At 39.9% G+C, this 16,936-nt stretch overlaps 1 protein-coding gene across 3 annotated transcripts in view; it reads right to left on the minus strand.

The window, feature by feature from the left end:
* The window catches only part of CP (ceruloplasmin), a 56,776-nt gene that overhangs the window by 23,690 nt on the left and 16,150 nt on the right, over positions 1 to 16,936 (minus strand). For all 3 annotated transcript variants that reach the window (XM_053599663.1, XM_053599662.1, XM_053599664.1), the window contains exons 8-13: positions 13,671 to 13,810; positions 12,260 to 12,412; positions 10,939 to 11,153; positions 4,398 to 4,548; positions 2,590 to 2,802; positions 613 to 820 (exon numbers count right to left, since the gene is read on the minus strand). In XM_053599663.1, coding sequence (XP_053455638.1) covers positions 613 to 820; positions 2,590 to 2,802; positions 4,398 to 4,548; positions 10,939 to 11,153; positions 12,260 to 12,412; positions 13,671 to 13,810 — 1,080 coding nt within the window. The remainder of the gene's footprint in view (positions 1 to 612; positions 821 to 2,589; positions 2,803 to 4,397; positions 4,549 to 10,938; positions 11,154 to 12,259; positions 12,413 to 13,670; positions 13,811 to 16,936) is intronic.

Below are 16,936 nucleotides of genomic sequence, written 5' to 3' on the forward strand. Positions count from 1 at the left end.
GCAGGGTGCGTGCGGGATGTGAGCGAGGTGACAGAGGGGAAGGTGGGTGGAGCATCAAAGGGCTCAGTACACAAGGCGGGGATGCTGGTGTGCGGTCATTCTTCTGAAGCTCAGTAACCATCCTATATTTTCACTGACAAGGAATTTTTTACTTTTCCATAATGCACATGTTATTGTGGTTTTGAACCACAACCACATTTTCCTATAAGTTCTTGGAGAGTGAAGACCACGTCTGTTATCTTGCCCTAAAGCATTTAAAATATTCCATACATAACAGTTTTAAGAATGTGGAATGACTGATAGTTAGACTAATCACGAAATCTCTGGAGGAAAAATAAGCAGAAAACAGTTGGTGAGAACAGTAATATTTCAGCTTTGATTTGGGGCATTGATTTTAAGTTTGAAAATAACCGACAAGTGAGAAGACAGTCCGAGAGGAATGAAATCAAGAGGACTGACTCAGAGAACCAGACGGGGTGAATGGAAGTTTCCTGTGAGGAAACAGAAGCGGCAGTGAATGAGAAGGGTTCTATAATTTCGCATAATTCTTTTCTGGATGGGGAACCTACAGTTTCAACTGAGCATATTGAGTGTTAGAGTCTGGGGAATTACTTTTGCTCTTGTAAGTGATGCAGCTCCTTTTCCCACTCCCTGCGAGGAGAATAATCCCACTCCACTTCCACCGCTGCCACGTAGTAGGTCCTCTCTCCTCGGTACCAGGAGGAATCCTCAGCCAGCTGCCCACACTGCTTCACCGTGTATTTTTGCTTCATGCCGCCTGCATAGTGATCAGTTGTAAGGCACTCGACATCAAAAGTCCCTGGCGTGGTAAATGAGAAAAGATGTCACTGTGCCAGGTGTACTGGCTCACACCTGTAATCCTAGCACTCTGGAGGCTGAGGCAGGCAGTTTGCTTGAGCTCAGGAGTTCAAGACCAGCTTGAGCAAGAGTGAGACCCTGTCTTTACTAAAAATAGAAATATTGGCCAGGCATAATGGCAGGTGCCTGTAGTCCCAGCTATTCATGAGGCTAAGGCAGGAGGAATGCTTGATCCCAGTAGTTTGAAGTTGCAGTGAGCTATGAGGCCAGGGCACTGTAGGCGACAAAGTGAAACTTTGTCAGAAAGAAAGAAGGGAGGAAGGAAGGAGAAAGTGGAGAGGAGGGGAAGGGAAGGGAAAGAAAAGAAAAGAAAGAAAATATATCACTTCTTTGTTCAGTGCCCGCTGTGGCTCCCACCTCACTCAGAGTCAATACCAAAGTTTTTATTGACTAACCCCACTCAGTTAGATGTTCTGGCTTCCCACACCTGTGATCACATCACCTACCTACCACTCGCTCTGCTCCCATCCCATAGGCTTCTTCGCTGTTCTTAGACCAGGTCAAGTGTGTACCTGCCTCAGGACCTTTGCACTTGCTATTTCCTCTTTCTGGAACACTTCTCAAAATATGCACATGGCTTAGGCCCTCACTTGGTTCAGGTCTCTCCTTAATTATCACCTCAGATAACCTTGAAACCTCCCCCACCAGTCACCATCCCCTACTGCTCCCCCATTTTTTTCACATCATCCCTTGACATATATGTATTAATACACATTTTTGTCTTCTGTCTCCCTCCATTCAAATTTCAGCGCCAGGAGACACTTTATCTCTTTTTTTTTTTATTGTTGTATTTACATTTGTTTAAAAAAGGAAAAGGTAGCAATGGATGTTTCTTAAGTTTTAGTGACACATATGAACCAAATAAAGCCTGAAACCAGTGAGCATGTTTTCACGTTTTGATTAAAATTCTTTCTTTTTTGTTTCAGTTTGTCCCACTCATTCAGAGCTAGGCCTGTAGGTGTCTCTGAATTTGCGTGGCTACAGTTCTAGTATAGAATCTTTAATTGCAAGCAACAAACAAGTCAATATGACGTTTAGGCTACAGAGACATGATGGAAAGTTAGCTGCAGAGTCTTTACGGGAATCATTCCTCTTCTAGTCAGATTTTCCAACTGTCTTTAAAAGGACCATCGTTTGGCTCGGCGCCTGTGGCTCAGCTAAGGTGACGGCCGCATACACCTGAGCTGGCCAGTTCAAATCCAGCCCAGGCCTGCCAAACAACAATAACGGCTGTAACCAAAAAATAGCTGGGCATTGTGGCGGGCGCCTGTAGTCCCAGCTACTTGGGAGATGGAGGCAAGAGAATTGCTTGACCCTAGGAATTGGAGGTTGCTGTGAGCTGTGATGCCACAGCACTCTACCCAGGGTGACAGCTTGAGGCTCTGTCCCACCCCCCCAAGAAAAAAACAAACAAAAAAAGGACCATCATTTACAAGGGAATTGTCTTAAGGATTCTATGTGGAAACAGAAGACGTTATATCCTGCTGTATTTTCTTGCTCCCCATTTTCCCAGTAAATTCGGAACAGACTTACGTGATATATATTTCAGCTGAGAGTGGCCCAGACTTGCTCTTCCGAAGGAGGGAAGGGTACTTAGGAGGCTTGGGAAAGGCATGAGTTTATCACCCAACACATTCTGCTACAGAATTTTAAACCAAAACCACACAAATTAGTCTAATAGAGACTTGTCTTGGCTTTAAAGAAATATACCTTTCGAGTCAGGCTGCATGAGGAGTGTGAGGCTTGTTTGAGGGAAGAGGTTTGCTGTGTCTCTCCTTTCTCCCTGGGACAGGTACGTGTTTCCTGAAAAGTATATTCCGTGTACATCAGCCTCATTTCCAGCGCTGAATAAGTACCACACAACCGAGTCTCCTTGGCACATGTTAAGACCGGGCTGATTCCCATACATGAATCCATTCATGGCTGTAAAAGTTGGGGAAATCACATTTTGAAAGCAGTTTAGGTCCTGCTACATGACAACCTCCTAGACTTTCCAGAGCAAAGTTTTCTTAAAAAAAATTTTTTTTTTCTTTTTTGCAGTTTTTGGCCAGGGCTGGGTTTGAACCTGCCACTTCCAGCACATGGGGCCAGCGCCCTACTCCGTTGAGCCACAGGTGCCACCCACTTAAAACAATTTTTTAAAGACCTGTTCAGGCCTGCCTGCCCACCCTCATGCGTCAGGAGTGTGTGTCTACAACTCCTTGCTGCTCCCAGCACTTCCAGGGCAGCCCCTCGCTGGAAGGAACAGCTGGATGCACAGATCTGGACATTCTGCACCGCTGTCCCCAGCATCCTGGGAGTCTCACTGTTCCTTTTCTTCCCAGCTGGGACAGTGAGATTCTAGCTGTTATTCCCAGTTCTTCCTATGGTCTTAATTGTGAGCACCTGAATCTATGAATAATAACAGCTTTTCCTGGGTTCCACGTACTGGGAATGCGTTGCTATTCTAGATGATAAATCTTCTGATTCATCTTAAACAATAGAAGAGTATCTGCAGGAAGTCTTTTCTCATTGTTATTTCCAATGGATTATATTCGTGACACCTCCAAAATGCAAAAATGCAGAATCAAAAGAAATATTTTAAAGATTGTGGGTAGTGTGTGACTCAGTCTAGCTTTAAAACAAAAATCATCAGTTTGTAATACAAATTTACATTTTTTTATTCTATTAGTTATAATAATTTTTTTTTTTTTTTTGCAGTCATTGGCTGGGGCTGGGTTTGAACCCGCCACCTCTGGCACCTGGGACCAGCACCCCACTCCTTTGAGCCACAGGTGCTGCCCTAGTTATAATAATTTTTACTGTTGTCTTTTGCTCTTTTGAACAATGGGCTCGCTGTCTCTAAATCCTAAGTACCTTTTAGAATTATACTGGGAGCTAAAAAAATAAATCTGATGTTAGGATTCAATTAAACAGAATTTCGAGGGGGGGTTATTCTGGGCACTGGTAGATTGTCAAAATCTCTCAGGTGGTTCTTCTAACGACAGACAGGCAAGACTGACTGTCATGGAAGGCAGAGATCGTATCTTTGTACACAATGAATAATCAAATGAGCCTGTTATTATTGAGGCGCAGATGAGAAACACATTTAATCTGACAGTTCTCAACCTTGAGTATACGTCAGAATCACCTGGAGGGTTTGTTAAACAGCTGGATGGGACCCATCCTCAAAGTTTCTGATTCAGTACCTAAGGGTTGGGGCCCAAGAATTTGCACTTTCTAACAAGTCTCCAGGCACTGCTTCTGACCTAAGAACCACACTTTAGGGACCATTCATCTAATTGACATATCTAGTCCATCTAATTACCCTGAATTAAGTGAAATGATGAGGAATTGACCAACACAACAAATAACCGGTGATATGTACTATTGTACTATTACTATCAGAGCACTGTTGCATTTAATCATTTATTGGAAACTAATCAATGAGCAAAGCTATTTGCACTTTGATTCAATTAAAAGCATTCCAAATGCAGTACTCACTCGGTAGGACGGGCAGTGGGGGACGCCGTACTCACAGTGCATTTTGTTGGACTCCTGAAAGTCTGCGTCTTCCTTGTCTACCTGATCAGGTGTGGTTGTAAACATCCTAACATTATCATCCAGAAGTAAACTCTCATTCTCATCAAATACTGTGGGAAACAAATAGAACTCCTTGTCTACATCTTTCTGTGAACAAAACCAAAAAGAATGAGGTGAAGACAGAATGAGTAAAGCAGAAACTTTCACATTGTACACAATATTATTTGTGCATAAACACACCTGAAAGGACCGAGGACAAGTTTCCGTTATTTGTAAACTGTAGCTTATGAAACAGTCCAATGGCCCAAAGAGTTACCTGTCTAGTGGAAGGTAATCTGAGCCTCTCTCTGCATATAAAAGTTCTATCCTTTTTTCCCCTACCTTCTTATTCACACCAATTGAACCCACCAAAACAATTGTTAAAATAAGGGAGAGTATGGATCTGTGCTGGAAATCAGGGAAGATGCCGTCCACGTGCATGAAAACTGGACGGATTCCTATAAGGCAGAGCAGGGTGGAAGCAGATGGAGGAGGAAATTTTCCTGAGTAAAGAAATAACCTGCCAATCACTTGGAACAAAGAGTCACACGATCTCTAGCCACCTGGACAAACATCCCTCCATCCTACTCCTACCCCTACCCCTAGGAAGAAAACAGAAATGTTATCGGGTCTGCTGAATGAGTCAGGCGTCCAGAAGAAGGTCCTGAGTCTAAGGAATCAAGGCAAATGAGCCTGAAGCTAGTTACTCTCTCGAAGAATACTTTGGAGATTATTACACGTCTTTCCCTTAAGATCACTCTTTCGGGTGAAAAACATGATAATTAAATTGAAAAAAGCCCAGCTAAGGCAGAGACCTAACATTTAGATCCTGCATAAAACAGAATCACTGATGAAAGTGATCTAAAGAAAGCGTCCATAAATCAGAGGAAAAGGTTCAAAGGTTAAAAATATGCACATAGTAATAATTTTAGAAAGGGAGAAGTTATGAAAGGGAAAGTCACAATCAGAAGACATAGTAATGCAAATGTTCACCCCTGCCTAGGGATATTATACCACAGCATGCAGATTCAAAAGCTTCACTGAATAAAAACAAACAAAATAGAGATGTATACCTGAAAATATGCTGGTAAAATTTTTGAATTTCTGAGATAGAGTTTCTACAACAATCTATTTTTAAAATGTCATCACAAAAGGACAAATTCAGGTTGACATTGGAGTTAGTCTAGTATAATAAATGTCAAAAGACAGCAAAGTAGCATTTACTTTTTTTTTTTTTGAGACAGTCTCATTATGTCACCCTCGGTAGAGTGCTATGGCGTCACAGCTCACAGCAACCTCTGACTCTTGGACTTAAGCGATTCTCTTGCCTCAGCCTCCCGAGTAGCTGGGACTACAGGTGCCCACCACAACGCCTGGCTATTTTTTGTTGCAGTTGTCATTGTTGTTTAGCTGGCCCAGGCCAGATTTGAACCTGCCACCTTTGGTGTATGTGGCTGGCACCATACCCACTGTGTTACAGGCGTCAAGCCACATTTACCTTTTTGAGGAGAAAAGATTGTGATACAAAAATTCAACACCCGGTGAAGAAGAACAGGAGATACTTTCTGATGTAAAAGGTTCAAAAAGGGATTGCTATAATCTTATTTACTGATCTACAGAGAAAACTTCAGTGAAAATTTGTACATCACATCTGATCACAATGCAACAAAACTAAAAATTACTAGTGAAGGAAGAAACTTAAAAAAATAAGAGTATCATATTTGATCCAAATAAGTCTTAGATCAAAAGGAGACATAAAAATGAATTATTATGAACTTATTAAATAATAATCATGAAAGCACAAGTTGGAATCCATGTAATAAAACTAAAAATATGTTATGGGGGCAAGACATGATTGCAAGAGGGACTTTACCTAACAATTGCAATCAGTGTAACCTGGCTTATTGTACCCTCAATGAATCCCCAACAATAAAAAAAAAAAAAAGAATTGAAAAAGAAAAAAAAAAAAAAACTAAAAATATGGTGGCGCCTGTAGCTCAGTGGGTAGGGTGGCAGCCACAAACACTGAGGCTGGCAGGTTCAAACCCAGCCAGGCCAGCTAAAATCAACAATGACAACTGCAACAAAAAAATAGCTGGGCGTTGTGGCAGGTGCCTGTAGTCCCAGCTAGAGAATCACTTAAGCCCAAGAGTTTGAAGTTGCTGTGAGCTGCAATGCCATGGCACTGTACTGAGGGGACAACATAGTAAGACTCTGTCTCAAAAAAAAAACAAAACCTAAAAATATGAACTAAGAATCTGAAAAGCTTTTTATTTTAAGAAAAACCAAATAAAAATAAATTTCATAAAAATTTTGGAAAATTAAATGAAGAGGAAAGGAATTATTAATAAGAACAAAACCAGCAATTATTACATTAAACACAGATTAAAAAGGATACAAAACTCTGGCCAGTCTAATAAAACAATTAATAGAAACAAGAAATATCATGTTAAGACTGAGAAAGTTTTGATGTCCTGGCAAAGAGGAATACATTAACATTATTTAGAAATAATATTGAACCTAAATGAATCACTTGGAAATTATTTGAACTAAGAAATGACATATTTAGATGCCCAGTTACAAAATAAATATTAAGCAATAACAGCATTTTTATAATGATAATAAGCAATTAGAAAATACTATGAAAGGCATTATATTTAAAAAACAGGAACTAAAAAAATATGTAGAATTAATATAAAAACTATAAAAATTTATTGAATAATCAGAAAGACAGCTTGAATTAAGGCATTACTAAATAAGTCTAAATATACTTAACAGATTAAGCTCTCTCCAATTAAAGCTGTCCATTTAATATAATCCCAATAATAAAAAATACAATCGGCAGTTTTTTAGCTAGATAAAATTATTTTAAAATTGATCTGGAAGAATTGTGAGTGTAGCTAAGAATAATTCAAAGGGGAATAATAACACTCGGAAGAATAACTCTTTGCATTAATGGGTGAACATGTTCTGCAGTGTATTAGAAACATATTACAAAAGTACAAAAATGACAACAATGTTGTACTGGGACTAGGACAGACAGAGCCTATGGTAAATTAGTAAACCTAGGAAAATAATCATAAATATATGATCGGGATGACACTGCAAATCATTGGGGAAAGGATATATTGATTAATATGTAATACTCAGATAATCTGATAGTTGTTTAGAAAAAATAAATTTAGGGCTCTACTTCTCACCAAACTCTGAATTAGTTACCGGTAGCATTTGCAAGAGGCTGACTAAAATATAGATTAACATTCACGTACCCTGGGAATAGGAAATGACTTTTTAAGTACAATACGTAAAGGGATTGATAATTTGGCTGTGTAAAATTGAGAATAGCTATAACATCACAGGCAAGCAAACAAAACCTGTGGCTCAGTGAGTAGGGCGCCGGCCCCATACACCGAGGGTGGCGGGTTCAAACCCAGCCCCGGCCAAACTGCAACAAAAAAATAGCCGGGCGTTGTGGCGGGCGCCTGTAGTCCCAGCTGCTCGGGAGGCTGAGGCAAGAGAATCGCGTAAGCCCAAGAGTTAGAGGTTGCTGTGAGCCGTGTGACACCACGGCTCTCTACCGGAGGGCGGTACAGTGAGACTCTGTCTCTACAAAAAAAAAAAAAAAAAGAAAAAAAAAAAAACACCTGACCATAAATAGTGATGGGAACTCTAGAGGCAAACAGACAAAAACAAACAAACAAACAAAAAAACAACTTTTCTGTGGCTGTATAGAGATAGCATTATATATTATACAGGGTGAGCATAAAGTTTGTGTGCAATTTAAAATAGTTTAACATAGTAACATTGCACATGGACTTTATGGGCATCCTATATATTATGTGGCTTAATATACAGACAAGTTATCAATTAATAAAGAAATAAACAATTGAAAATGAATAGCTGACATCATTAGGCAATGATGGTAGACCTCAGTAGACCTCATGATTAGTTAAATTACATATTTAAATGAGAATGAGGTGCTATATTTCACACATGAACTTTGCAAAAATTAAAATCGAAACTCAGGAGCTGGCATGGTGGCTAATGCATGTAATCCCAGTGCTTTGGGAGGCCAAGGTGGGACAGCCACTTGAGGCCAGAAGTTCGAGATCAGCCTGGGCAACAAAGAGAGATCCTGTGTCTATAAAAAAAAATTAAAAAATTCGCTAGGTATGGTGGCATGCACCTGTAGTCTCAGCTACTTGGGAAGCTGAGGCAGTAGGTTTGCTTGAGCCTAGGACTTGGAAGCTGCAGTGAGCTATGATGATGCCTCTGCACTCCAATCTGGGTGACAGAGCAAGACCCTGTCTCTAAAATTATTTTTTTTAATTTAAAATTAAAATAAAAACTCAACTCAGTATTGGTAAAGGAATAGAGAATATCATCTCTCATCAACTGTATGGTAGTGATTTTCAAACTTTTCAAATGCAACCAGATAAAAAGTACTTTTTCACCGTGTGACCCTATACACACACATACTCACCAGAAAGGAATTTCACGAAACTCAGCTTATTCTAACTGTGTGTGACATAATCTGATATTGCCTCTTTTTTCCTACTTGATATTTAAAAAAATTCTAATCACTGGTTGCAACCAACTAAAGGGATCATGATCTGCAACTTGGAAAATACTACTTTATAGAGAATAATTTGACAAGCACATAAAATGCTTAAAGTTACTCCAGTCCCAGGATTTGTTCCAGTAGAATAAACATAATGGACATGTCTGAAGGTTTAGTCAAAAGAAAAACAGCATATGAAATACAGCAGTGTTCAACCCCCAACTAATTTATGACTCTAGGAACCAGTCACCAGTGGCTGATAACATCATAGTTGAGAAACAACTATAAATTATGTACTACATAGAAGTACTCAGCGCCACATTTGAAGTAGTCTTGCAAGAAAAAAAACATCTAATCTGAATCTGACCAAACCTCTAGATCTAGCCAAGGATCTATAGGAAATAAAGGGGGAAAGAAAGAAACATGTTAAATGACACCACAGGGTTGTAATAAGTAAAATACAGACCTGGGAAACTTGCATAGGACCAATAACTCTTACAGCAGAAACATCACAAGAAAATTGACCCACGAATGGATTAATAAATTGTGAAATATGTACACCATAGAATATTATGCAGCCTTAAAGAAAGATGGACACTTTACCTCTTTCATGTTTACATGGATGGAGCTGGAACATATTCTTCTTAGCAAAGTATCTCAAGAATGGAAGAAAAAGTATCCAATGTACTCAGCCCTACTATGAAACCAATTTATAGCTTTCATATAAAAGGTATAACCCAATTACAGCCTAAGAAGAAGGGGAAAGGGGAGAGAGAGGGGAGGGGAGGGGGGAGGATGGATGGATGGAGGGTAATTGATGGGCCCACACCTATGGTGCATCTTACAAGGGTACATGTGAAATTTACTAAGTGTAGAATATAAATGTCTTAACACAATAAATAAGAAAATGCTGTGAAGGCTATGTTAACCAGTGTGATGAAAATATTTCAAATTGCATATAAAACCAGCACATTATCCCCATGATTGCATTAATGTACACAGCTATGATTTAATAAAAAAAATTCCAAAAGAAAAAAGAAAATAGTCTTAAGAAACACATCAATTGATTGTAATATGTATAATCATCTGGACACTGATTTAGACAACAAACTTAAAACAATTATGAGAGAATTGGAGAAACGTGGACATTAATCAAATGTTTGATGCTATCAAGAAGTTACTATGATATGTGTGATCGTTATTTTAAGGTATGATAATTGTATTGTGGAAATTTTTAAAGGAGTTCTTATCTTTCAAAGGTATATACCAAAGTACTGATTTTAGAGATGAACACAGTGATGGGACTTCATGTTCTTATGTCAAAGAGTCATTTTCTGATTTCCAAAAAATATTTTAAGGAATGTTTTCCTTAGTGAATGTTGATTGGATTATTATCATTGACAGGTGATTTTTAAAGATGTATGTTAAAAGCTAATTGTATCATAAAGGACCGTAAGTCCCATGGAAAAATCTCCTTTTCAATTCAACAATCATGTTAGCCAGAAAATCTCTGCACAATAAAGATTGTATAGGCCTGACACAAATTGGTAAGAAATGTTATGTGTAGAATCCTCACTGCCTCAAAACAGGATTTTCCTTACAACAATAATCTACAGAGATCAGAAAATTATTTTTCTTTTTTTGGCATTTATTTATTATTACTAAACCATAGCTGTGTACATTAATGCGACCATGGGGCACCATACACTGGTTCTATAGACCGTTTAACACATTTTCATCACACTGGTTAACCTAGCCTTCCTGGCATTTTCTTAGTTATTGCATTAAGACATTTATATTCTACATATAAATGTAGAATATAAAGTTTACTAAGTTTACTAAGTTTCACATGTGTCCTTGCAAGATGCACCGCAGGTGTAATCCCACCAATCACCCTCCCCAGAAAATCATTTTTCTTTTTCCCTGATTGGACTTACCTGTCTTCCATTTGCATGTAAACTTCCTTTCTTGCATATTTTCATTGGCCCTATAAGCCCAGTGAATATATCTTTGGTGGGATCCACAGCAGAATAATACATTCTAGCTAGACACACAGGATCAGCGTAAGTGGGTCCTACTTCTTCTGGGACGGTCCATTCATAGGTGAATGTTTCTTTGGGTGCCACGTGGGAGGCTGGGGGAGGAGGTGCACCTGAGGAAAGGTCACATTGGATAGGTTAATTGTGCTTTCTAGTGCAGTCATTTGAGCCACGACATAGACTGGGTCTAGTATAGGATGATCTACTCCTGAGATCTTTATTAGTTATTAGAATGGCATCCTAATCACGCTGCTCTATCAGATGACAGATTGGTATGGTTTCCTCCTGAAAGGCTCCTTCAAACTTTGTGTGAACTGGGTGTCCCTCTTAGTGCTCACACATCTGAGAATGTTCCCAGCACCTCTTATGATATGTTATGTGTATTTAACTCTCAAACAGAACTCAATCTTAAAGGCAAGCATTATCTTCATATTTCTATCAACTAGAACAATGCCTAGTAATCAGGAGCAATCAATGCATTTTCTACTGAATAAAATGGAACTGAAAATATTGTGGAATGGAAAGGAATTTTGCAGATGATCCTGTTCAATCTTCCAAATTTATACTTGAGAAAACTAAAGCCAGAGAGACCAAATAACCTGCCCATGGTCACGCTGTAAGTGCTGGTAAAGTCACTACCCTTCATTGGTCAACCATGGTGTGTAAAAAAAGGCAAAAACATTCACTGGAGAGGAATATTTTGTATCATTAAAATTATAAAATGCTTATAATGCTAACAGAACAAATTCTAGGTACAAAATGATCTCAAGCATATTTTAAATATATATTATATATACACAGATGAAAGTGGAAGAATTATGTAGAAAATAACAGTGGTTGTCTATAGAACTGTGGATAATTCATATTTTTGGCTATACTTTTCTGTTTTTCAAATATTCTGAAATAAGCATGTAACCTTGTAATTACAAGAACAGTGTTTAAATAAAAAAGTTACACAAAGTGTATTCCAGTAATGTATAATTGATACAATCCAGCTAAATTATTGTCAATAATCATCTAATTGAGGCAGGATAAACATCCATGAACCAATTGGAAATGGTAGGAGAAGAGGTTTATTTGCTTCCTGGAATGCTGCCTAGAAATGATATAAGAGCAGTTTCCTTGGGAGTTCCTGCCTTGAGTTTTTGCAGGACACTGCAAGTGACCAGTACAGTCAGTGATGAATCATGGCTGATTGTTTACACAATGATGTACTCACTTCCACTCTGGGAGTTGTGGTGTGGGGCATAGTATGTGCCCTCGTTGTTCTTACTGAATCTCACCCCAGTGGGCTGCATACTGAGGGGATATGCTCCTTTGTTATGAAAAGTGACTCTGATGGTGTCTCCCACTTCTGCCCAAATGACAGGACCTAGGGACAAGGAAAATAATTATCCTTCCTTAGTATATGATATGCAGAATGCACAAGACAGTTATTTTCTTTGGCTATATCCTCTGGCAAGAACCACTGGGAGTAACATGCTTGTTTGTGGCAAATGGAAAGGTTGGTTTCTGAAAGGTTCATTATCATTATTTGACTTGGTGAGGATGGAAGGAGATGAGAAGGGCTTTTTGATCCAAGTTCAGATGAATGAAATTATTATTTTTGTTCAAGTCAGTCGGTCAATAAGCTTTATACATCTACAAAAATTACAGTGTCTACACACTCCTCAGCCTCCTGTTCCGTGGGCTGGATGTGTACTATTTGTTATAGGAGCCAGAAGGTGCTGTAAACTTTGACCACACAAAGCAGGTCAGGTAAATTGGATGTGAAGGATAAGACTGTTTTGGATTTTCCATCAGGAAAATTACCATGATTACCAATAATAAGATAAAAAGTAGACATGCAGTACATATTTTATATAGTATACAAATAACCTTTATCCAGAGTTTCCAGTGTTCATGTGTATTAACTCATTTAATCCTTACAACAACTTCATCAGGTAGGAACTATTATTGTTCTTATTTTACAGAGGGGAGCAGGCACAGAGAGTTAAGTAATTCTCAAATATCACACAGCTAAGCGGTAAAGAGTGAGGACAGTCCGAATCCAGACTCGGTTTGGTCCCCACTCTGCCGTGTTGACCAGCACCTGGACAAGAGCAGGTCCCCGGGCTCTGCCTGCAGGGGGCTCAGACTGACCCAGCCTGTCTCATGAGTAGCCTCGATTCTATTTCTGAGGGAATGCACCTTTGGCTAAGAGCAGAGGTTAGCAACTTAGTTATCTATTTAAACCAAGCCATTTACCTCTTCAAAGAAAAATGGGCACGATGGTGTCAGGGTATCTGGCACATCTCCTGGGTGAAGGGCTCAACTACAACCTGGACTTTACCTAACAAACTCAAAAAAATGTAACCTAGTTTTCTATGCCTTCATACTAGTATGAAATGAAAAAAGAAAAAAAGAAAAAGTCCTCTGAAGTCAGCCTGGCTCTTAGTGAAGAATACTTACTATTGATAATTTACATTTGGGAAATTAGAGTATTTAGCTGCTGCCTTTTACGGATAGCTGATCCACCTGGCGCCTGCTTTCTACGCATTTCACGCTGTAGGTGCTGAAGTCTCCGTTCTCTCTGAGTTGGTGTAGTCCAGGGGATGAGTACACCAGCCACACACTCCTTACAGACTCACCCAGGATGCCGAGATGTTCCTCGTCAGGGCCTCTCTCCTTTCGGTTGGTGAAGGAGGCATCTGCGTACTCACGATAAACCAGCTTTTTATAAGAACCTCCAATTCTTGTAGCACCTTGTTCAAAAAATACTTTGGAGTCACTGCCAGAAGAAAAAGCATTTAATGCTGGGGTTGAAGCAGAACAGAAAGCAGGTATTCACATAGGGTGCTACTTGAAGAGAAAAATCCTGACCCAGGGCTTAGAGATGAATATTATCCATGGTTACTGCACTCCATGCCAGTCACTCAAGCAGAAGCAGACAGTTCTAAGCCACTCCTAGAGGGATGGTCAGTTAAGGAATACAGAATTGTAGAGGGGTTCACTTTTTCAAAGGATGTGAAAAAATTTCAAGAGGGTCCATGCCACACCTTGACAGTTAACAAATCATTCTACAGTAGAATCTTTTTATCAAATTCTAACATGTGGTAGCTACTTTTTATTGTGTATTGGCACCATCCAGGTGCTCTGAAGCTTTTATTTGTTAGCTGAGATTGACAAGGCAAGGCAATAAAGTTGGTATTATCCTCTCCATTTTACAAATGAATAAATTAAACCTCAGAAAGGTATTTGACTTGCACGAAGCCACTATGTCGATCTCTTCTTTCACTTGACAAATATACTGAACACCTGCTCTTTGCAGGGAATTCTTCTTCTTTTTTTGAGACAGAGTCTCACTATGTCACCCTCAGTAGAGGGTGGTAGCATCATAGCTCACAGCAACCTCAAACTCCTGGGCTCAAGCGATTCTCTCGCCTGAGCCTTCCAAGTAGCTGGGACTATAGGCGCCCACCACAACGCCCGGCTGTTTTTTTTGTTTGAGCAGATCCGGGCTGCGTTTGAACCCACCAGCCCTGGTGCATGTGGCCCGTGTCCTACCCACTGAGTTTTGGGCACCGCCCTGCAGGGAATTCTTCTATGTGTTGGTGACATAACCATGAGCTGGACTTTTCCCTGTGCACGTGAACCTGATATCTGTCAGCAAAGACAGACGATGGACAATCAAAATAGTCCCGTAATAAGCACAGGGTGTTATGGAGCATTTCTTCTGAGGTTGGGAAAAGGGGTGAGGAAGAGGCCACAAAGGCTCCCAGAGGAAGTGATTGTTTAAAACTGTGGAAAGAGGAGTAGTTAGTCAGATGAAGCATTTGTGGTGGGGAGAAGAGTGAAGGTAAAATAGCTTGCGGGAAGGCTGAGGAGAGAGTGCGTGTGACATGTTCTAGAAAATAAGGCAGAGGCATAACAAGCAGGGCAGGACAGACGAGCAAAGAATGAGGCTTGGGCACCTTTGGGGTGAGCAGGAGGACCTACTTAAGGTCTCAGGATCCCACCCCAGGCAGTGAGAAGCCTTTGAAAGATTTAGACCTTCAGAATTAATGTTTCAGGAAGATCCTTCCTGCAGCTGCCTGGAGAATTTTTTTGGAATTTTTTTGGTCTCCCTACCTACATAACTGCAGGTAGGGAGACCAGTAAGGAATCTGCTGGCATGATCTCACTGAGATTTAGAGGCAACTCCAGATGTGCTGGCAAAGAGGATGGAGAGAAGTAAACAGCTTTCAGAGATATGTGGAATAGAATGAGTCAATACTTGGGAGAAGGAAGGATGGCGCTCAGCTTCTGGATGTGGGCCCTGGATGGAGAAGCAGACAGCAGACAGAGGGCAGGACTAGGCAGGGAGAGGAGGAAACGAAAAATAACCCATAAAAATGGGCAAAAGACTTGAATAGACAGTTCCCCCAAGAAGATGTGCAAATGATGAAGCAGTGCGTGCAAGGATGCTCAGCATCACCAGTCATCAAAGAGTGCGAATCAGAACTACTATGCGCTGTCACTTCACACTCACGATGGCTATTATTAAAAATAAAAAACAGTTTGATCAGGTCCCAATAGTGTATTTTTGAAGCAGCTTCAATTGCCCAGGGGGTCCTTCTCATAAAAAACTCGCCCAACCTGATTTCTTCAAGGGTTTTCCCTGCACTCTCTTCTAGTATTTTTATAGTTTCATGTCTGCACAGCCAAGAACACAGTAAGTAAAGCAAGCAAACAGCCCTCAGAATGGGAAAAGATATTTGCAGGTTATGTCTCCGGCAAAGGTTTAATAACCAGAATCCACAGAGAACTCAAACGCATTAGCAAGAAAAGAACAAGGGATCCCATCACAGGCTGGGCAAGGGACTTGAAGAGAAACTTCTCTGAAGAAGACAGGCATGCGGCCTTCAGACATATGAAAAAATGCTCGTCATCTTTAATCATCAGAGAAATGCAAATCAAAACTACTTTGAGATATCATCTAACTCCAGTGAGACTAGCCTATACCACAAAATCCCAAGACCAGAGATGTTGGCGTGGATGTGGAGAAAAGGGAACACTTTTGCACTGCTGGTGGAATTGCAAATTAATACATTCCTTTTGGAAAGATATATGGAGAACACTTAGAGATCTAAAAATAGACCTGCCATTCAATCCTGTAATTCTTCTACTGGGCATATACCCAGAAGACCAAAAATCAAATCATAATAAAGATATTTGTACCAGAATGTTTATTGCAGCCCTATTCATAATTGCTAAGTCATGAAATAAGCCCAAATGCCCCTCGATCCATGAATGGATCAACAAATTGTGGTATATGTACACCATGGAATACTATGCAGCCTTAAAGAAAGATGGAGACTTTACCTCTTTCATGTTTACATGGATGGAGCTGGAACATATTCTTCTTAGTAAAGTGTCTCAAGAATGGAAGAAAAAGTACCCAATGTTCTCACCCTTATTATGTAACTAATGTAGGACCTTCACATGAAAGCTATAACCCAGTTACAACCTAAGAATAGAGAGAAGGGGGAAAGGGAGGGGAGGGAGAGGGGAGGTAGGTGGAGGGAGAGGGATTAATGGGATTACACCTGCGGTGCATCTTACAAGGGTATATGTGAATCTTAGTAAATGTGGAATGTAAAGGTCTTAGCAAAATAACTAAGAAAATGCCAGGAAGGCTATGTTAACTAGTGTGATGAAAATGTGTCAAACGGTCTATGAACCAAGTGTATGGTGCCCCATGATCATACTAATGTACACAGCTATGATTTAATAAAAATAAATAAATAAATAAAAATAAAAATAAAAAACAGGCTCAGCGCCTGTAGCACAGTGGTTACGGCATCAGCCATGTACACTGAGGCTGACAGGTCTGAAACCATCCTGAGCCTGCTAAACAACAATGACAACTGCAACA

The sequence above is a fragment of the Nycticebus coucang genome, chromosome 8, assembly GCF_027406575.1.
Source record: "Nycticebus coucang isolate mNycCou1 chromosome 8, mNycCou1.pri, whole genome shotgun sequence".
NCBI classification, from domain to species: Eukaryota; Metazoa; Chordata; class Mammalia; order Primates; family Lorisidae; genus Nycticebus; species Nycticebus coucang.